This window comes from Macrosteles quadrilineatus, unplaced genomic scaffold, assembly GCF_028750875.1.
Source record: "Macrosteles quadrilineatus isolate MER2022 unplaced genomic scaffold, UCM_ALF_1.0 Scaffold_9__3_contigs__length_116548681, whole genome shotgun sequence".
Lineage (NCBI taxonomy): Eukaryota > Metazoa > Arthropoda > Insecta > Hemiptera > Cicadellidae > Macrosteles > Macrosteles quadrilineatus.
Genome location: NW_026542602.1, coordinates 30,750,503 through 30,774,314, shown reverse-complemented (window position 1 = coordinate 30,774,314; position 23,812 = coordinate 30,750,503). Strand labels below are relative to the sequence as shown.

General features: G+C 34.1%; 1 protein-coding gene across 5 annotated transcripts in view; it reads right to left on the bottom strand.

Annotated features, from left to right (window-relative positions):
- LOC129004515 (uridine-cytidine kinase-like 1) overlaps positions 1 to 19,114 on the bottom strand; it is a 38,355-nt gene extending 19,241 nt beyond the window's left edge. For 4 of the 5 annotated variants that reach the window (XM_054433129.1, XM_054433130.1, XM_054433127.1 and 1 more), the window contains exons 1-8: positions 19,040 to 19,114; positions 13,730 to 13,869; positions 10,189 to 10,224; positions 7,463 to 7,630; positions 6,071 to 6,177; positions 1,661 to 1,831; positions 1,268 to 1,339; positions 466 to 627 (exon numbers count right to left, since the gene is read on the bottom strand). In XM_054433129.1, the coding sequence (XP_054289104.1) occupies positions 466 to 627; positions 1,268 to 1,339; positions 1,661 to 1,831; positions 6,071 to 6,177; positions 7,463 to 7,630; positions 10,189 to 10,224; positions 13,730 to 13,869; positions 19,040 to 19,092 (909 nt within the window). In that variant the 5' untranslated portion in view covers positions 19,093 to 19,114. The remainder of the gene's footprint in view (positions 1 to 465; positions 628 to 1,267; positions 1,340 to 1,660; positions 1,832 to 6,070; positions 6,178 to 7,462; positions 7,631 to 10,188; positions 10,225 to 13,729; positions 13,870 to 19,039) is intronic. The other variant, XM_054433128.1, reaches the window with a different exon arrangement.
- Positions 19,115 to 23,812: the final 4,698 nt, after the last annotated feature.

Genomic DNA, 23,812 nt, shown 5'->3' with positions numbered 1-23,812 from the left:
TGTTCGTTTAAATGAAACTCTAAATTATTCCTTTACATAAAATCCTTAACTAAGACAAATTGGGAACTCAAGTCATCTGGATTAAAAGAATTAAACTTAAAATTAAGAGAATTGGTACAGACTGATTATAGGTAATAAAACACATATAACAGAAAAAAATATAAACTTAGTTTATTATGAAGTAGAAAAGACAATACCGGACACCGGTACTCAACTGAAGCTTACAGAAGGGCATCGCTAACTTGGTTGTACTACATTTTTACAAGCTGCTGTAAAATGACAGTATGGATTAAGAAGACAAATCTATATTTATTGGTTTTGATTTCTGAGGGTTTACTCCAAGTATATCAGACCTTTTTGTATAGGCTACCTCCTTGAAAGCCAGGAAGCACCTTTTAGATAAAATCTAGGTACAAGGGATTGAAAAGTAGCAGCTTAATGTACACACAATTTTCTACAAGTTACCATGGATGGAGCGATGTAGTGGTAGAAGGCAGGCTTGACCATATTGGAGTACTGTTTGAGAACTCCGTCCAGATCTCTGCCTCGCTCACAGATATCTCGCTTGAGTCTCCTCGCTAGTCTGATGTCTGCGTCTGTGTCTACAAATATCTTCATGTCCAGCAACTGTAAAACAGACATAACATTTGAATTTGTATCAAACTACTTTGGTTACCCTTGGGCAAAAAAATTTTCAGAATCAGGTGTTTAAAACAGTCCATGGATAGAAATTGGTTTAATTCTACATATAAAGAAAAATTAGCGCTCTTTAACTGTGATGATGTGGAGTAGTATGATTGTAAATTAAGATACCTGGGCCCTATATATCTTCCTCTGACCACTACCAAATCACGCACATTTCCTGTCGTTCAAATGTACAAACTTGTACAACGAATAAGATTTATTGGTTGATTGATTGAAGATTAACTATAATTTACTAACTTGGATATTTCGCTTGAATAAAAAGAATTAACTTACTGTAAAGAAGTTTATACACAAGGCGTTTATTCAGTGGCATCATGTACTATCCTATTACTCACTTTAGCAGCAAGTCAACTCAACATACATACTTGGTGAATAATGCATTAGTATTAAGTGAACAAAGTTGGAGGTACAAGCAACCACTCTTAGTGGCAAAAAATATATATTTTTTACATTCTAGTTATAATTTTTGTTGTAATTTAGTCCGCTAGTCATCAAACAAAATAGTATAAAAATCAACAGTTATAAAAAATATTAAATTTCTTATTCAATATTTGTATAATACCTTCAATACTTCACTGTTGTAGAATGCCAAAATTCCTTCAAAGATTATGACATTGGCACCATACATGGTTTTCTGCAACAAATACAATATTTTAAAACAAACCATTAGAAATAAAACCAAAAAGTAATTTTTTATTTGACTGTCATTGTTTTTTTTTAAAGTGCAATACTTTCCTAAAAAGAGATGAAAATTTTGTTAAAATATTAAATTAAAATTAAAGTTTAATGATTTCTTCCTTCCCTAATAGAAGATACTGCTCTAAATACAATGAAGAGAGATGTCATGTTAATCTGTTAGTTTTTAATTACAGTCTGAAGGAAGTATGGCTTAAAAATATTTTCTTTTTCATTAATTTTTCACTACATTTTGTAGTCTCTAAACAGTCCCACTCACCGTCCTGGACTCTCTACGGTGGGTAACAAAGTTGTAGATGGGAACATCCACTTTCTTGCCTTTCTTTAGCCTCTGCAGTGTGGGTATCAGTAGTTCAAAGTCAAATGAATCTGGGTGGTCAAAGTTGTATTCGTTCTTGGCTGCCAACTTATGCTGCTCTTCGTTCAGCACCTGAAAATCAATTTCATTATCATATATAACTTTGAGACAGCAATACTTGTTAATGTCCAGCAAATGTTTCCCTATTTTTGTATAAATTTTACGGCAAGATAGGCATTATTAATCTTCGGTTTTAAACACCAGAGGACAAGCGGTAGATTTACAGATATTTTTGTAATAATAATTTCAAGTTTGTAAAATAGGGGTGGGCGAATAGTGGATAAATCAGGTAATAGATGCGACTTCTTGGGTACCGTCACAGACAAAAAGAATTAAATTATAGACTGTCAGCCTGCTGCGACAATCTGGACCTGTAACCCAATGTATGCATACCATCCGCAGCACAGTTAATTTGTTGCCACACGTGGTTTTTTGTAAAAATGTGTTTTAAGTGTTATTGTTTTTCGTTTCGTGTTCATTGACAAACTCTTTGGAGTAATTCTATGTCCATTCTTTGCCTGAAGATGGTCGCCTTTCATCGGTGACATGATCACATTGACGGATTATAAGGTATTTTAACCTCTAGTAATAATTTATATCGTGATCAGGAGGCAAAAAAACAACAAAAATTATGTTGTAGTTTGCTTGTTTAGGAACATATTTTGATCAAATTTATAAAATGCATTCATATCTTACTAAACTATTAACATTTGAAAAAATGACTTTTTTACCCTCCCTGTTGCAGCAAACGTAAGTACTTGTTAAACTAATTATATTTAAAAATGTGATATTTTTAAGGAGACATAGTGTAAATCCAATCAGGCAAATGGAAATTCGCTTAGTCTGCAGGTTTGCTGCGGCGGGGTTATTGGTCTAATGGATTGTATTTAGTGATGTAAAATACCCAGGTATTTAAAACTCGGGGTAAATACCCTGGGTATTTACCCGGGTAAATACCCAAAATCCATAAATACCCGGGTATTTTGGGTATTTATGAAATCGATTGAAATTCATTTTTATCCACACCTAAATATGTTATTGTTATCATTACATGATAAATTAGGATAGTCTATTTCACCTTTTACAGTAACTTGAAGCTTTGCAGAATTGCTAGTACCTTTTATTTAATGATTTAGCACTTGTTTTTATGAAATCAAGACAACACCTCATCAGAGAAATAGTGAACCTAAATCTACTTCTACTGTTAATAAATTATGTTAGTTAAAATTTGTATTGTGTAAATGGCTTGGAAGGCTGGACAGACCCAAGGCCTGATTGATATAGGCAGAATGGCAGAATACTGAATGTACAGTAGACTCCCTCTTATCCGGACTCCTCGGGACCAAGGCTAGTCCAGATAACGGGTTTTCTGGTTAAACCAACGTCCCCAAAAACTTGTTAAAACAGAAACCGTGTACTGGTACTGTCATATTCGACTTTAATTTAGGAGAGCATTGTATTTAGATACGTGATCACTGGTCTCAAATCTTTCCCACGAGAACAGTCATTTCAGTACCGCTCACTTCTTGCCAATCTAGTCAGGTTAAACCAATGGGCTAATACAAATTGTCCGGTTAAAAGGTGTCCGGATAAAAGGGAGTCTTCATTAAACTTTTCTATGTTACCGCTTAGTTGGGAACAATAATATATTTGGATAAACCTATTAAAAAATGTATCTCCTGTTTTTTGGTCTAACTTAGGGCCTATAATATAATTTTGAAAGATTTATTGTGCTATAGATTCAAATTTTTTGTATCACAAGTTTATGAAATTAGTTTTTTTTTATAAGTTTACCAACAAAAGATCTAGAACAAAAATATTATTAAATCCTGCCATCCTACAGATTGAATTTTAATTATTTTCTTAAGTTGTCCACACATAGGCCACTACTAGGTTAAATTTTCCTGTCTTTCTAAATAATAATTATTACTTTACAAATTATTAGTCTTCACTTTTAATAAAATAAACTCATCTATCTATCATAGAAATTAAAAAATCATAAGTAGTCAGGACCAGTGCAACCATGCGACCAGGGTATTTATGCCGATTATGCTTTATGCTCAGACCTGGGTATTTATGGCGATTATACCGAGAAGTAAAATGCTAGTAGTGACCATATGAAATTTAGTTTAACACATTTTATTATCATTTTGCTATCCTTACAAGGTAATAATTGCAAAAAAACATCTCAATCTTCTCTAACTTTAATACAAATTATAAATACCCAGTTTTTGGGTATTTACCCGGGCCTGGGGTAAATACCCAGGTAAATACCCAATTTATATTTACCTACCAACTGGGTATTTACCCGGCCCACATCACTAATTGTATTGAGTCTAGTAGGTAACTATTGTCAGTTTTTTCTTGTGAAATGATTTCGGTGAAATCTCAATTCCATTTTATCGCTTCTATACACTATATATTTTTATCGCACTAAAATTAGTTATTCCAAACATGTAATGTTAACATTATTTATACTGAGCCAAAAAATATTTTTATATTTAGAGTTTTTTTTACAGCACCAACACACAAAGGCGTGTATTTTCAGAAGAAGAGTGTCAAATGAATCAGTTAAAGATTTGTTATTGACTAAGATCAGCTAGTTCTTTAGGGGAGTGTTGCACGACGTCCAAGTGCCACGACGTCCAATAATATTTTTCCAGTGCCACGACGTCCAAAACATAATTTTTGAGTTGTTGCACGACGTCCAAGTGCCACGACGTCCAAAAGTACAGTAACTGCCAAAAATATAGTCTTTCTACAAGCTTTGGACGTCGTGGCACTTGGACGTCGTGAAACAGCGCACTGTAGAATTGTAAAGAAGTATCATTTGCACCACGTCCAAAGCCTCTGCCAGTTGCACGACGTCCAAGTGCCACGACGTCCAACCAATATTTGACTGTTGCACGACGTCCAAGTGCCACGACGTCCAAAGTGCCTGCACAGTGAATACTGTTTGCCGACCTCAATGCATACAGTTTGCATTGCAATTATTGAAATATTAGTTTTGAAGGCAACTAGGCCTAGTCAACTGTTTGAAAGTTGTCAACCGCTTCGTCTTCGATTAATGTTTAAATTATTCAATATTCAATGGTTCTAATTGAACTAATTATTGCATTAGCTTAAAAGTTTTTATATGTAAAATAAATACTATGTCACCGTAAAATGTAATGATGCAGTATTTCTGTTGTTATGATTGCATAATTGATTTCTACAAAATAGAGCTATGTCATAGAAACGAAATAAATAAATGACTACACTATTCACTATATTGTATGATTAATACAAAAAATTAATCACTAGCCCAAAAGTAAATGGTAGGTTTAATGTGAGTAGTGGTAGAATTCTAAGTACTGCAGTAGAATAGAATTGTCATACTATATCAATTGGTAGCAAATTTACTCGTAAGATAAAATGTATGCACAGTTTTATAACAGCTGTAAGACTTCCCATTTAAGTACCGGTATCATTGAAATTGTATAACTTCCATTGAACAGAAATGATATAAGTAGATATTGATACACAGATATGAATTTTCATACACTTATACACAAGGCTAGATATGAAAAACGATAAAACACTTGAATTAACTGCAAACAAAAATGCTTGTGGTTGTGTCTTAACACGTTGAGAGCTGAAAACCTTTAAAAAGGCGCTCGCCAATGGCGTTGAGGCCCTGGCAAAGCCTCGGCGCTCCACTGAATCAGCAAACGTAATTGGCATTCAAATATTTTATCGACGAATCACAAAAGAGCAGAGGTGATTGAGCTGCGTTGCCCCGAAAGTGGACGTAGTTCACTGAAACACCTAAAGATAGTAGCACTGACTGGATCAATAACCAGTGTCTTTGTAATATGGCTCGAATTGAGAAAATCCCCAAAACCGGGACAAAAGCATTGCCAGATGGGATTTTACAGGAATTTTTTTTACCAATCTACACCAAAATAAAGCTGGCATTCTAAGCTACAGCCTGGCAGCGATTATAAAGTTCCCTGGCAATTGCTGAGCTCATACTGAACTAATGTAGTGAGAGTGGCGCAACTACATCATTTGATGTAGCCCGATAGGAGCGCTTGTGATGCACTACATCAATTGATGTAGCCCATACTCAACGTGTTAAAATATCAGATATAAGTTAAGTATTTTATTTATCGCTTTAAAAACGTCTTTTTTAATTTAATACAGCCTCCACTATCCACATAGCCGCCCTTACGCCTCCTTTAGCATATTTCCCATATAGGGAATAAGCTATTACTGCAGTTCTCATGGTAATACTTTTTCCAGACCTAAACCCTATGTTAAGTGATTGACCTTGTAGAATGAGTCCATGCTGAGGAGAGTGACCCAGGGTACGTTGAGGCTCTCTATGATCTCAGTGGCTACTGTAGTCTTCCCAGACGCACTTCCGCCACAGATACCTTTTAACAGCACCAAAAATTTATGTTGCCTTTTAGTTTTATTTAGCCGGTTTTAGAAAAATATTTAACATTGGGTAAAATAATTATAATTTTTTTTTTGTGATTTAGGTTGTCTCTGTATGGTAAGAGGGTTTTGAGCATACAATTTTATCTGTACATTTGTGTATGATAATGAAGTTTTATTTTTATTTTTATGTTTAATGGCTTAAGAAAGCCAAAAATGGCAGTTTGCACTGCTTATTCCGATAAAACAACAAATCAACATGTTGAAGGAAATAGTTGAATGAAAATCCAATCAAAAAAATAAAAATTTGCAGGCTTGCAAATAGTCTGCAGGTTTTTTGCAGTGGGTGTTTAATTATCATACTACATTTAACTATGGGGTGATTGAGTAAGGAATCATTTGGTCTAGTGTTTGGATCTAGTCTATAAGTAATAACTAGTGTACCTGTTGCTCGAATTTGAGCAATTGCAAAGTATTACAGGTATTATTTAAAAAAGTCATAAAGTCATTTCCGATGACTTAAAAAGAATCGACTCAAAGATTATGGAAATACTCACGATGTACATAACAGTTCGATACAATCAACATTTCTAGTAAATATCTTATCATTTTTCAAAAGCTGATCTTGTTTTTTAGTGTCTTCTAACTTACAAATGTTTCCCACTCATAGCCACGTTAGGTTGTCCATAACAATGATTATTAATTTTTTTTAAACCATTATTTCTATTTCTTCTACTTGGTGGTGTTCTATGACTTTCCCATGTTTCCATAGTTTGCAAATCAGCTCTTTGAATCATTGCTCAAGAAATGCAGCACAGTGTTAATTCAGTTCTTTTTAGTATTCCATTGTAATATTTACACCAACCCAAATTCAAATAGTAAATATTTCATTTCAACCAAGCCAGTAAATGTTTATAGCACAGGCGGAGCCCAGTGTTTTTTTTTTCAAAAATGTAAGGTCAGTTTGCAAATCTACACACCTAGACGAGAATTTTGGTATATACTATGTGGGGTTAAATCTTAAAACAAAAATGCCTTATTGTTCACAAAGTTTCATGTAGCGTATTAATAATATAGATGGCGTGGCCCTCTAAGCCTAGCCTGAAGTAATGTGTAAAACGGTTTTGGGCTAGAGTCAAGCAACCTAGGTAAGACAAAGGAAAACAAGATAAAAAGGGTGATAAAGTTATGTTTCTAAAATCAATCACACCTTTTTAAAGCTACATTATTACTTTTTTCAACCTCTCCCGGTTGAAAAGCATGGGTACAGTATCTAATTACCTATAACAAATGGTTCCACTTGTTGTCCAGCGCTGTTGTACCAAGGGGGTCGCCCGGCCGTGTAGATGGTCCGAGTCAGGCCCCTGATGACCGACTCCGATGACGTCTTCTTGCTCTGAGACATGGATGTGGTGCGTTGTCTACGGGACCGAGGAGACTTGCACGACCCTGAGCCACATTATAAGATATTGTTTTTTTCTATGCTGAGAATTTTAGAGTGTACAGTGTTATTGAGTTATAGTCTTCAATTGTAAAGTGAACTGGATAAGAGAGAGTCCAAAACAGTTGTGTTGACAGTTGATGTTGGTAAAAGTTATGGTATTAGGGAGCAAAGTGGCATTTTTCAAAAGAGAGAAAAATGTTTATAGAGTTAAAAGGGACACTTTGAAGACAAATTGTTTTTTATGGTATTTTGTCTACAGTTTTGGTATACAACAATTCAAAAATTATTATTTTCTTGACAAACGTATTTACAACATTGAAATTAGGATGATTTTATATTTATGATCAATATTGAAGACAAGATAAACAATATCACAGCAAATCCAAAAAATTTTAAAACCAAAATTACTCTTCAATTAGTTATATTTGTAAATAAATAATTACAACTTTTTCAAAATATAAATCATTGTTTTTTATGTGTTTTTTTTAACATTTTACTATTGTTAATGGAAATTTAATCTACGTATGGCCCATTTCCTGTTGTTTATCATTCAATTAATTAAAATAAACATAGCCTGGATTTGTTTTGCTCAGTTGTCATTCGGAGTGAGGAAAGTCCATGGGGCAAAGTAAAATGTTGAGAAATCAGCTGTTTTGTAAACCAATTTGAGTGAACAAAATGCCCCTTTGTTTGACAACTGTAGGCAAAGTACTTTTAAATCACTCACAACAAATCATGACTGTCCCATTGGATCAAGGCTACTGAAAAAAAGGTTGCCTCAGTTGCGCGTGTGGCGTCATCCGCCGACCCAGACGGTGCTGATTTTAATTCACACAGCTGCCACCTGTTAAATTCATTGTTATTGTTGTTTGTTTTTGTGTAACTTCTGTGAAAATAAAAGAATGAAAGAATTCCATTTTTCAGTCCGTCCTCGAATCTAGATCTGAGCCTGACGGACTAGAGGAAGTCTACTGTTGCTTTGTTTGTTTTTAACATTTTTTTAACCCTTTGAGTGTCTTGCTACGAGACGCTCCATTGTCGTAGCTTGAGTACCGAACGTATCTTAACGAGACGGCTGAGGTTGTGCGAGAAATGTCGGAGAGAGACAATCGGAAAATCAGTTCTTTCAGTATCATATTTTGGCATAACTGGCTGCAAATTGTACCAAATGCAACAGAAGAAGGTTGGCAACAAGTATTTTGCTCTTTTACTGTACATTGGAGCTGACAAATGTGGTTAACTAATCACAAACCATTACGCATCAACCAATAGCAGACGGCTTTAGACAGCTGGTTTGTGTGTTCTTTTAACACTGTTTATGTTTCAGTAAATGTTTGTTTATAAGTTGAATTGATGATTGAATTTGAGGTTATAGTTGTGAATAATTCCAAAATACATTTTAATGCTTTAAAACGAAGTAAAAACCATAACTTATTAGTGTGTGTTTATTGATTGTATGTGGATAATCAGATGAAGCTTTACAACTGGACTTGGTAGCTTAGGCTAGTTGCATGATTTTATTTGAACACAGGGCACAAGTTTTAGTCACACACTAACTACGGTTACATAACACTACTTCTCCAAAAGTATATTTCAAAAATAAGAAGCATTACATGAAATTTTTGTAATAAAAGGTTCTACTCACAATATTTTTCAGCTTTTTTGTTTTGGTTATATGTTAAAGGCTAATTAACGCTAGATTATGCACGATAGTTCTTTGTTAGAGAAAATTAGGATTACAAAATTATAAATAAATTTAATTTTTCATATCTACCATAAGGACTACTCAAAAACATCTACTACAAACCCTTGTGAAAACAAGTTTGTTAGTAATCCCAATTAAACATCAGGGCCGTCGCATGGGAGGGATTGTCTCCCCCAATAGCTCATCCCCTCCCCAATCAAACTTTTCATGATATAGTACATCTACGGGTTCAAATATAAAAAAACTTTTGGACATCATAGAGCTAGTTCTGCATGTTGTTTTTCCACTTGTTTGTAAAGATGCATTGTTTTGCATTACTATTTGTTTGAGGAGTACACAGGGTAGAGGTACTATAAGGGATTTTCAGTTAGAATCCCTACCACAGTAAGCCTCTCAACAGGGCACCACTCAGAGTAGGAGCCAATATCCACTATTCAGCTGAGTTGATTATTAAGCTAATATTACTTACAGTGTTTATGCAAATTCAGTGGCTCACTTTAACGGAGAAACAATCTGATGTCAATTATGAAGTTATTACCGTCATAACATTCAACACATTTATTCACCAATAAACCAGATGTCATTAATTGTGGGACTTTGTTTGGACTCTAGCTTGCATTTATCATGTTCGGTTTTAGGATGATTAATGCCAAGTATATTTTGAATTACTGATTTGGGTTTAATTTCATTACAGTTCAGTAAACATGAGCAAAGTAATGTTTTGTTTCATGTTCGGTTATATAAATTACAAAAAAGTTATGAAATGTTATATTTTCCTATTTTTGTCGTCTTCTTTACCTGCCCCCACCCAACCCTGCCCAGCCACGACCCTGAAGATTTGCAAACTATAAAACCAACCTTTAGGTATTGGGCTTGCACAACCTGGAAAAGGACCTGGAAACAAATTTTGTGACTCAAATTAATTACAAAGGAATAAGTTACAAAAATTATTTTATGGTTGATATGTTTTATAAATGTTATCAGCCTAATTGCCATGTTAGACAATGATATGACACTGACAAATGTGAATATACTGTATTCATGATTTTATAATATTGTTGAAAAATTGTATTTTAATTTATTAAGGAAATTGACAGGAAAGCAGGCTTACCTTTAAATAAGTCCATAGAGACACATAAAACATCACAAAATTAAAAGTAGAAATTTTCTTCAACCACTGGAGATTGGAGAAAAACAAATTGAGAGATTGGTGATTTTCTCCAATCTCCAGTGGTTGAAAAAGTGGTCAGTGACCACGAAAATTTCTACTTTTAATTTTATGATGTTTTATGTGTCTCTATGGACTTATTTAAAGGTAAGCCTGCTTTCCTGTCAATTTCCTTAATAATTCCTGGCAAATGCCCTATCTTTTTATAAGATAACCTTAAAATGTATTTTAATTTATGTATTTTCTAATATCAAGCTTATGAGGAGCAAGCTGGTCTAGTGAGGTCCCCGGTTCAAACCCCACCAAATCACCAATGGATTTTATCTAAGTGATAATAACGCAACTCCTTGGTCTGGCCTGAAGTAACGTGAAAATAGTCCCAGGCTAGTGCCTAGCGTTCTAGAAAAAAAATTAAGCTCATGATTGCCATCAATATCTTTACTGAATTTGAAGCCTACCTTTTTTGCTTACTCATTTTCTTTGTGAAGTGCATCAGGAAGAAACAGCCTGTGAAGAAAAACTCTTTTCCAAATCAGACGAGTAACTTCCAAAGAATACTGTTCTTTCATTTACATTATAATGGTTTTATGTAAACTAATGTTTTATTCTAGAAGATAAATATTTTGTTAATCATTGAGGTTTGTAACAAAGTAACACTTTTCCAACACAATGTTGTCCATCCGGAAAGTAACAAGCGTTTTGGCCTAACGAGGTAACAGGCACTAGACAAGAACATGAAGTCTTTGGCATCGGAATGGGTTGATAATCAAATTTGTCTCGTGTATGGTGAAGGAATGATGGGTGAAAGCCAAGAAAAGCACAGGTGCATTAATTTGTAAATCTCTGAACCAAACTTCACAATATTAGTCTACTAGTAACTGATGGCACCTCTCCCTTCCCCCCCCCCTCCACAATGGGAATTTCAGACAAATCTGGCAGCAAAAATTCAAATTGTTTGGTAGATTTTGGTAATCACAAACCTAAGGCTGCTAGTACATTGGAAGCAAAATTTGACAGTCTGGGTGGGTGTGACCGAGTTTGACGAAAACAAACACATGTGGTGCTGTCTGCCCTCCTACACTTGCGCTTGTTGTAGTGCTGGAAAGGAGAGATGGGTCTGAGCTTGTCTGACACAATTAAACTAGGTGTACAATGCAGTTGTCTGCTTGCAATATTAAGCGGAGCTAGCATATAGCATATTAATCCAATACTTTTCTAAAGTTAATGCTACATCTGTTCCTCGTAAATGAGATTAAATACTTGCAGTATCCAATGTCAATGGTAGGCTATATTTGGTTCACATAAATGGAATGTCCATTAGCAGTATTCAAAGTGAATTATACGGCTGGTTCACGTAAATGAATTGTCTACTTGCAGGAACCAAAGTCTATGCTTCATCTAGTTCTCATATATTAAATGTCTACTTGCACTATCCTCTGTCAATGATACATTTGGTTCGCATAAATAAAATGCTTATTTGCAGTATCCAAAGTCAATGGTATGCCTGGTTCACTTAAATGGAATGTCTATTTACAGGTTGAGGTTCTAAAATGAATGGTATCCAAACTTAAGTACATTTGGTTCACGTAAAAGAATTGTCTACTTGCACTATCCTAAATCAATGGTACACCTGCTTCACATTTATGAGAAATCTACTTGCAGTATTCAAAGTCAATGGTCCATTTGGTTTGCATAAATAAGATGCCTATTTGTAGTATCCAAAGTCAACGGTAGGCTTACTTCTGGTTCACTTAATTGGAAAGTCTATTTGCAGCTTTTAAACCAATGATACGTCGGGTTCACGTAAACGAATTGTCTACTTGCAGTATCCAAACTCATTTACATTTGGTAGTACATTTGGTTCACGTTAATGAATTGTCTACTTGCAGGATCCAAAGCAATGGTTCATTTGATTCGCATAAATGGAGTTCCTATTTGCAGTATACAAAGTCTATGGTACGTCTGGTTCACTTCAATGGAATGTCTACTTGCAGTATCCAAACTCAGTGGTATCTTTGGTTCACAATAATGGAATTCCTAATTGCAGTACCTATTCAAAGTCTGCATTATTGAATGGTAAGTCTAGTTCACATTAAATGGAAAGTCTACTTGCAGTATCCAAACTCAATGGTAGGTCTTTATTTGGTTCACATAAATGGAATGGCTATTTGGATTATTTAAAGTCAATGGTACATCAGCCTTATTCCAGCAACCTTAATTATTGGTAATTTGAGCATTTTGTAGTAAACTATGCTCAATGATATTAATACTATTGTTCTTCCCTTTTTCTCTGTACAGTATTTGTAATGTGCTATTTAGATGATTCGTTGACTAACATATGTTGCAACTCTTGTTTACCTTTTTGTTGTTATCTCGCAAAATAATGTCATGGCGACCATTTAACCCATAAGGCCCATGTTAAATTTCCAAAAGTTTAAATTCACGTAGGGAAAAGCCCTGTGGTCCGATTTGTACTATTTCAGATCCATACCTTCCCATGGTTAGTTAAAATTCCCATGTTTGTGCTAAATTTGGTGCAGATCGCTTCAGCCGTTGTGCAGTTGAGGGAGGAGCCTATTTACCACGGGGTTTTCTGGAAGACCACGCATATGTAAGCAGGTTGGGTAAAGACTGTTTACTTGGCCTGTGGTCTTCATTAAACTCATGAACCTACTTTCTCGTGGGTATTTTAAGTAGTAAATTGTTGTCCATTAACGTTCAATCGAAAAGTTCCTCATTTATTTTCCAAATCGGAAGCAAAACTCAATCACAAAATCCAAACTAGGGTAAAAGTAACTTTGCTTTTGCTGCAGCTAACATTGTACTGTGACTGTAAGACTGACTGGCTGCGGTGTAGGTGTGCCGACCAGGCTTCCTATGGTTGGGTATGTCCTGGTCAGGAAAAATCTACTCCCAATGTAACCTTACCGCACCACACAGCTATTGAGATTTCCAATCACAGTCATGCTAAAACTCTACTCCATGAAAGTGTAAAAAGTCATAGCAAGAGAATAGTGACAGGTTTTAGGAAATGAAAAGGCTGGTGGAAACAGCCGGTTGTGTAATGAATGTGTAGAAACATTATGATACCAAGAGACCAGCACTACTGTACCCATCCACTGCTGGGACAGGCTAGATAATCTGTTACTTTCTGGTAATCCTGCATAGGCCCAGTTTAAAAAAAATTATGTTTTTGATGTGTTGAAAGCCAAAGTGTGATGGTCTACTCACCAGCGGAGGGTGGGCGTGGGGACTGTGGTGGGGGAGGGGGAGAGGTAGACGCAATATAGAAGTCACCACTGCGCTCCTCCTCATCTTCCAGACATCCCTGGACAAACACCTGGTCTTCCACGTCTCGTTCACATGCATCACTACAACACAACATAGTCATGTCATTCAAACAACAGTACCTAACAGTGTTAAGGGAGAGGTAGACACACTCTGATGGGGTTTCAATTCAACTCCCTCCATTTTGATTTAAAATTGGGTGACAAATTTAACATGGTGATGAAATGTCAAGTTTTATCAATAGTCAAAAGTATAACCCACCTACTACACAAGGATACACTCTGAGTATGTCCTGAGTTCCAAAATGGAGATTGTAGAAATCAAAGTTGGCAAGAAAGAACCAAACCACCACTTGAACGCCATTTGAAAATAAAACAGACCAATGTTTAGGAACCATCTTTAATAAACTTTCTTGTCAATCTTAAGGTCAAAAAAGGTAGGTTAATTTTTCTATTTGACTGGATAAAAGCAAAAGATACTGTCTCTATAGACTTGCTACATGGTGTATAGCCACACTACTTGGAAATATCATGTGACTTCACAGTACTTGATCTTCCGCAGCAAAGGTCGGATATCTGAAGATCGGATAATGAATACCAAACCGTAATCAATGTGTGCAACTGTTTTAGTAGTTTTAGCAACATTAGCCTGTTCTTCATCCTCACCTTGCTGAGAAATCCATATATTTTATAACATGATTCCTTTCATTTATATAATACTTGCACAAAATTAAAACCCCAATTTAAAGGAGCTTCTTGAAAATGTCTTGGATGACATTTCAAAGTGCTAAATCAAAACATTTTACAATCAAAACATTGATGTAGCTTATTATTAAAATTATGTTGCTGTAGTGTTTAAAATTATTTATTACAAACATATCTAAAGTAATATTTCAAGATTTTAAATAGGTTTTAGGCCTACTTGTTATTAAACTAAAAGCAGCGACAAACAGTTTAAATAAATTTATTTATTCTTTATGGTATAGGGTAGCATTTTCATTACATGCATTTTATTTTGAGCATTTGTTTAAGAGCTGCACAAGTGATTAAAAGTTTGCATACAGCCAAAGGTGAAAGGATTTTTTTAAATAATAGTAATAGGCGGAAGAGTAAGAGTAACGAACCTGCACATGATTGTGATGGGCTCATGAACACAATTGACGATTGTGTTAACTAGTAGCAAACGAGCCCACAGACAGCTAATTGTGGTTACAAGGTCACACATTCGCCTTATCAAAATGTCCCCTCTTGCTTATCATACAACTGTCAAAATCATTAATCATGCTTTCAAAAATAATACTTTGAAAGTAGTAAATATAACTTTTTCACCATACAACAAAACATGTTTTTAGCCGTTTCACAAATGGTTTTGGAGGCCCATGCTAGCTGCCATCGTCAATTGGGGACTGAGCAGGTTTTGAAAACCAGCTGTTTGCTTATTTACTTGAAAAATTAAAGTATATTAAATACACAAGCAGTATCGCAGCAGACTTCTTTTATTGTCACCGCAGATAAGTCAACTATTTTATTTTTTAACTAGTTTTATTTTTTATTTAGATTTTAGAACTCTTTAGAACTCAATGACTCTTGGTTTATGTAGATATATGAATTTATAAGTTACTTGTTTTTGTTTTTATTCTGGTGCAACTTGACAATGCCTATTCCTTTTTGTACATGGTCAATGGCAATAAACTATTCTTATCCTCATTCTTTTCTTTGTTAATTGTTATTTTTGCTGATTCCTTAAAATATTCCACATAACCTTAAAGTTGTAGTTGTGTGTCTGTTACTGTGAGAATTATTATTGTAAAGTGAATAGTGGTGATAGGGTATAGTGTGGGAGAAAATAGCGTTCGGAAATAGTTTTGCAGCTCATTTTCGGCCCTAGGTACTACAATTCTGCAGTAATTTTTTTCTGAAATGAATTACTGTCTATAATATGTGACTTAGCAACAGCCACACATAGTAACAATTATTATAACAAAATAATAGAGACATTTTTAGTACCTATGAGTTGTTTAGTAAGTAAAATATGAGAGTGTATAAATGCACTGTGCTACTATACAATCTCTTATTTTTTTTTATTTATTTTTTTTTTTTGCTGAAAATACATAAAGTATATCAGTAATAAACTATTTCACTTTACATTTTAATGTCCTAAGAAGTCAAAAACACTAGGCCCATTAGTTATTAAAATTTGTATGTGTGTGTGTGTGTGTGTGTGTCTGTTAACACAATAGCTCGAGTAATTGTGATCTGATATTGATTAAATTTGACATAAACATGTAATGGTGGATAGCAAATTGTTTATAAACTTTGTATTAATGACACATGTAGACTTGTTGTTCATTGTCATTTAATTGTTTAGAGAAAATACAAGGTGCGTCAAGTAACTACATTAGTTGTTGTTGCATACTTGTGTATTAACTTTATTTTGAATAAAAGGCAAAATCTCATATGCGTTAATTAAATAATGTACTATAACAATGATCAATATCAAGTGTTCCTAACTAGTAAGGCACAGCTATTTGTTAGTTATTTGGATAATAAAGTAAAAGACTTATGATTCTTTTTCTAAAGACAGATTGCATAAGACAATTTTTATGTAATAAAACCGTATTAATAAGCAATGTTTTGAGAAGAAATACTAACTTGGATTAGTATTTTATCTCTCAAGGTTAGGTCATAGGCAACAAAATACTATTACACAGCACTAATCAAGCAACTGACGTTGAAACATTGATAATTCATGTACAGTAGAAACCCGTTTACACGACCCTCAATGACCCAACAACGACGATTACAAGTGTACTTTTCATGTCCCCTTAAAAAAGCCAAAACACCCAATGATTTATTAACCTCTATAACACAGCTATTTTTATTAAAACAGTCTCAAGAAGACACCTTATCAAACTCGATGTCTATATGATACGGTTCTCACGGGGATTCGCCAGAGTGTATGTTTTGGGGGAAACAACGTCAATCCAGACTAGAACAAGTAAAATTCCTACTCCACACACAAATCATTCCTATTTTATAGAGCATAGTTTTTATCATTGACAGATCAGTAGCGTGTCTGTTCATTTTAGTCTTTACTGTATTACTGATAATTTGTTGTTTCATTTCATGTCCAGTATTATGTTTTTTTGTGCTTGTGAGCTGTAAATGTTTTGTGTGTTTTATGAGTGGTAATCATGTCTGGAAAACAAACTAAATTTATTAACAGTAGAATTTTTAAGAAAGATGGTAAAGCATGCACAGTTCCCAAATAATTCCCAAATAAAAAAGAAATCTGAAATTACTAGGGAATTTAATATTTCGTCAACTGCGTTGCATACAATTATTAAAAAAAATTTACTGTAGTGTATTTTTTATAATACTCACATTTTATTTAATAACTTATCAACATTTCATACACAATATTAATAGTAAGGCCTAGGCCTACTGCATTAGGCCTACATAGCACCTCGATAACAAGACTATTTTTCTGATCCCTTAGAAACACGTCTTATCGATGTTCTACTGTATCTCGTTTCTTGAAAAAGATGTTTGCTAAAATGCTTTTATTAGATTAAAAACAATACTTTTTATCTAGTTTTCTTTTTGTAGCAGACACACTTCAGGTGTGAAAAGTATAGGCTAATAAGTTTTCGTTTAACTACTACAAATATTAACTATATTTGTTTTGGATCGGTTTGAGTTATTTTTTTTTCATTCGGGCTTAAAGTAAGCACAATAAAAAAGACATTTTGAGTCAAGTGGACTTACGTTCTTTAAAACTATTGTTTTTAATATTACAATAGTAGCTAAAGTGTAGTAAAACAGATAATGTCAGAAAATCTATAAAATTGTTAATCCGTCACCAACATAATATAGCGTTTAAAAATTGAAATAAAGGTCGCTCGCCAGTTTAAGTACCTAACATAAGTTAATATAACAAAGTTAACATAAGGTACCTTACGTCGTCAATCCTAGTAGCCTATAGTCTTAGGCAACTAGTTTCGAAACTGATGTTTCATTTTCAAGCCTTGTCGTCTAACATAAAAAATAAAATTTGAACATGATGTCGTCATCAAAATACACAAATTTAACATTTGAAACACACTCAGATACATTAAGCTAACGAAAAATGTGCGGCCGGCCATAACAAGCACGACGGACACAACTCAACTAACTTACCGACAGCTTGAAAGCTACAAGTTTGCTGCAGAGGCCCTTGTGAGCAAGACTAGGCTAAGTACTGTAAGTTAGATCATTGCTTGTATTTCCTAGCTTAAGAGGTTTTGGAGTTATATCACTAATGTTATGGTCATGGCTGAAATAATTTTTTTAATGGTTAAGATCAAATTCACTGATGCCACTGGTGTAGATACGAGCAAAAATAAATGAAATAATTGAAAATATTATTTTATGTTAGCCTACACCTTTAGGCTACTACAATTAGGTTACAGCTTCCTCTGTGACGCCTCAATCCCTTTTAACCTATATTTTTCTTATACTGTAGCCTTCCTACGAATGCTAAGTTACCGGTAGCAAAATTGTAGTTAAATAAAATGTTCCCAATTTCTCAGTTTGATTTTTATATCAGCTTACAGGTTAGAATTTAACCTGGTATCCAGTAGGCCTTCCCTGTTTTAAGAAACGGCTGCACTTTAGTTGACGTCCTACACTCATTCGAATGAATTAGGCCTATCGATTATTTAATTCGATATATCAAGTTTGGCTAGTTAGGTTAACCTGACCCAACTAAACCGGATGAAATAATCGATATATCGAAAAATCTAAATATCGATATTTTTCATTCGAATGAGTGTAGAACGTAACGCAAGTGCAGCCCAAGAAACCACTGAAGGCTAAATTGAAACTGGGTATGGTGCAGATAAAAGTTTACTTATCAATTTTAGCTAAAAATATATTTGATATAACCTAATTGTAATCCAATTGTGAAAAAAGCAATTAATATTTAAAAAAAATACTATATTGAAAAAACAGATTAACTTCTATCAAACAGATGAATAGGTACCCGAAATAGTTGAAGATTTTCAAATATTACAAATAATGAATATTCCTTGACCCCGCAGGAAATAGAATGACGTCACAAACATGTGTACATACGTAGCAGAAGACAAAATGTATTATTCAATAAAAATACTAATTAAAAATCAACTTACCACAGGTATTGATATATTAAACTTCAAGAACATAAGAAATTAACTAATGCGTATTTAAATTGCAGGAAACCCAATTAACTTACCAGTCAGAGCTTCCAGAGCTTGGAGGATCAAATTGAAGCAAGCTTGCGGCCATGTTTATGTTTGTTGGTTTCGGTTTGTTGTCTTGTTTCTTTTTTTTATCTCTGTCTGTCAGCTGGGACGCGTTGCAGAAAGTCAACAGTCCCGGAAGGTCAAATAATTTAAACCTGTGCCGCTAGGTCAAAAACTACAATGTTTGCAGTGTCTGTAGATCAAAAATCCCAGAAAGTCAAATAGTACAGTCCGGGCTAAAAGTTTAGTCTATTTTAAAGCAATTGACTTATTGGGAATTTGACTTAATGCAACAGCAGTTTTAATATAACGAAATAAGATAAAATATAAGTTCAGTTTCGCTGAGTCAACAGTGCCGGAAGGTCAAAAGTATAATCTGTTAAAAACAACGATAGTCCTCTCGACGCATGTCTTCAATAATTTCGTGTTTTGGTGTTCTTAAAGTTGTGCTAAAATTTTGAAATTTGGCACAGAGCTTCTTGGTTAGTCCTACTCGATGACTATTTTGTTGGAACTTTAAACTATTTACCGATCTAATTAATAAAAAATGATTTGTATGGTGAAATAGTTTTAAATCGTGATTTCTAACATGAAAAAGTTAGCATGCGAGATTTTTTTTTGTTTTTGGGTTAGAGAGGTTTTGTCTGTGGCAAAGTTGTAGCCAAAAGTGTAATGCGTAAAATATATTTTTTTGAATTTTTTTACAATCAGTGGTTCAGTAGATAACTTGGGTTGAAGAGGACGGCAAATGTAGCATTTCGCAAGCATGGAAAGAACTACATCGTACGATGCGACTGCTGAGTGGACTTTTAATTTATCTAATTTAATTTATCTAAGGACAAGAAAAAGGTGAATATACAGATCACCAGTACATTCATATTATTTATAAAACATCTTTCTTTATTACCAGCTAACATTTTTCACTTATAAGAATACATCATAAACAGGGTGTTAAAATAAGCGGGGAGATACTTTACCTAGTAATTCCTTGGGTCAAAATAAACAGATCAAGGATAACATTTTTTCCAAAATAATTTCGTTAACCAGATATCCGCCATTTTGTATTTTTTACATACAAATATTTATCTTTGCACTTTTCCAACCGATGTTTATCAAACTTGGTATGTATGTTAAGGTAGGAGAGACCCATGTTATAAACAAAGATTCATCTCGATTCACCCTAAAATTTCAAAATTTAACACTTAACTACAATATAATATACTCTACTACACCACAATATTTACGTATCACCATAAATCTTTAACAAAATAAAACGTTAACATTTTTAAAAACCAAAGTAAATCAATATAATATTTCTTTTTTGAAAAATATATTTAAAAAACAGGCGATGGTAAAATAACGACAGGCGAGTTTCGATCTGGGTGTTTCAGGTTTGAATCTAGGAGGATTTAACATTAATTAACATTAATGTTTAATCCTCCTAGGTTTGAACTGATTGAGAGGAATACATGAAACCGAAGGGGGGAGGTAGCAACAAGTGCACTAGTATTTACTAGTGTCCAATTACAATTTGATGGATTTAACCAAAACCTTTTCTATTTCACTTATTTTCAGCTGTTAAATTTCAAACGATACGTTTTAGCGACATCATTAACGTTATTATCATCATCCTCGTTTGAGTTTGGGTTTGCAGCAATGTATTTTTATGAATAAAACCTTTAATTTGATACCAAACTTGACCTCTGCTGCTATTAATTGACTGTATGCACTATTAATTAACAGCTGTGTCTAAGGATTATGTCGGCCTTAGTCACAAACAGGACAACAAGATCGCTCCACTCATCCCACACTCATCTCCATTCATACTTGGCTTAAAATGCATACATTTTGTATGGTCGCCATTTCAAAGCAACATGGCTACATTATCAATGACAAACGTGGAAAACCTTATACGAGTGTGAGTAAGTCCGAAAACAACTCTAAAAAACAATAAGCAATAAATTGCAAGAACCGTTGCTTATATCATTGGGTATACACGTATGTACTGACGTGTATACTCAATGCTTATATCGAACGAATGTACATCGTGAGAATTTCCATTAGTTGTTCCATTTAGTTGTGTGTCCATTAGTATAATAGTTTAGTTGGCTCTTTTAAAGTCAGCGGAAATTGTGACTGTTATTACCCTTGAAATAATGTTTGTGTAGTACTTTGCAATCCTACCAATGCTTATAGAATCATACGATTACAATATTCTGGCTAGAATATGTCGCATAGAGTGGTGACTACTGTATCTTTTTGGTTTGCTTGTAAAACAGGATCAACAGAGATTTTCCATCGACTTAAACAATACGATAGGTACTCTCAAACTGTTCATTGCTATAACAAACTATCACACAGTTTGATGAATATTTGTGTGTAAACCACATACAGTACACCTGTAGTCTATCTATTTTTCCTTTTATTTTTCCAAGACTTTATAGAAAATCACGCATTACGTGATCAGTGAAGAAAGGTGTCAACCTTGTTTTATAGGTAAAGAAGAACACTGCTTCATGTCAGAGCATTCAGTTATCTTTCAGTTATCATTCAGTTTACCAAATATTTGGTGAGAATTGTAAATGCTAGTCGACCTGTACCTACCCTTCTAGACCTGTACGTAAAAAGAAATGTACTGTACACTGTTTAAGCTCGTCAATTGTACTCTGGATGAATGGGCAAGAGATAAGAGGGGCCCAATCAGCTGTTTGATAACGGTATTCGTGCGGTTTACTATTTGAGTTTCCTCGTTCATAATTCTACTATAGGCTTTATTTCTGCATAATACAACCGACTTGCTTGCCCGTAAAATATTTGGGATTGAAACTGTTTAATAGTAATAGTATTCATTAACGTATTATTATTAAATATCTTGTTGTCCTATTATTCAACAGCGACTCGAAAACCCTTGTTTCTCTGTAGTACAGCAATATTGTTACGCACAAGTATTAAGATTGTTTAATACTGACATTGCATTATTATATTTTAATTTGAGCCTAATTACGACGGTCTACGTACACGTTATTAGTGATATAGTAACATTGTTTATTATCATATTGTTGTATTACACGAAAGACATTAATTTACGACGATCCTTCGGCTTACATATTATTGGATCATTTGTTTACGTATCACGATTGTAAACGTTGATTGTTGGGGTATAATTTTAGCGATTTAAATATTATACAGAGCACCTACGGTTAGGAACAAACTCCTACAACAGTTTTATTGTTATTTAACATACTAATCAACAATAACGTTTGCCGCCAATTGTATTAAATCTAATATGGGTCCTTGGAACCTATTTTTGTTAGTTTGGATGTACTATCTCTTCCCGATGGTGTAAGTGCTGACTGAGCCAGAAGACAGGCAAAAAACAGCCTTGCAAGAACAACGACTCATCCGTGCCTACCACGACCACTCCCGCCGTTATCACCGTGACACTGGCGTACTACACCCAAGGCAATAGTTTTAGCATAGATTTATCATTAACTTTAGATACTGCAAGTAGAGATTTCATTTAAGAGAAACAGATAAAGCATTGACTTTGGATACTACAAGTAGTCATCCCATTTATGAGAAACAATTATACAATTGACTTAGTGGACTTGTAGGAGACATCTCAATTACGTGAACTATATTTAGCATTGACTTTGCAAAAGTATTGGATTACAGTACTATGATAGCTCCGCTCAAAATTGCAAGCAGGCAACTGCATTGTACACCTAGTACATATTAGTACACGCAAAATAATGCAAGGGACCTTGAAAGAAATATTGGCAATGAATTTTTCATAATGGCAGAAAATAATTACAGTACAAAGCACTGTGGTGCATAATCAACACAGTAAATCAATGAAAAAAGAAAAAAGTTCAAAATCTACACATTTCTTTCTACATCTATTATTTCTTACTTTACAAAATCACCGAAACCACGCTCTCCTCGTGTAAGTATAGATATATTGTGGGAACTACATCTGCCCTAGGTTGAATTAGCATAATAGCGCAAGTTTAAATGAGAACAATTGTATGACTAAAACTAGTAAAAATAATTGATTTGGTAACTGATGACGTTGTTTAGACCTATCAGGAAACTACACTCCTTTACCACGTAAATATCTAACATAGTTTGTACCTCTGTGATTTCGTCTAATCATATTCAGTGATTCATTATTTACATAGTTTGACTTTTTCGTAGGCCTGGTTGTAATATAGCTTATGTCTGGTTTTTCATAGGTGTTGTCGTTGGTTATACAGTAGTACTTGCACATATTCGCGCCTTTTTTAATCCCGCGCTTTTATCGAGTGCGTTGACATTGACTAGTTATTCCAACTATTGTCATCAGTTTCTTGTTCTGTAACACACATTCTAATCCTGATGTATCCCTCACTACATTTCCGCCTTGAACTGCATTATTTGACGAGCGTCTGGTTTAAATACATTAATCGATTTACAAGCTACATTATGAAATATTCATAATGTACCTTGCAAATCGATTAATAGATAGTCTACTAACTAATTTACTCCCTACAAATAATTAGGTAATACATTATTTAATACAGTGATATAAATGACAAATGTATATGATACTTTTACTAATACAATATTCTTAAATTTATTACACCTATTTGCAAATGTTTCAGCTACCTTGTCCACAGTAACATTTACATTCGTGTAGTTCTTGACAGAAGACTTTAATACAAAACTAGATGTATGTCTCTTGGACTTGACATAATTTCAAAAAGAAGTGATATTGTATACAA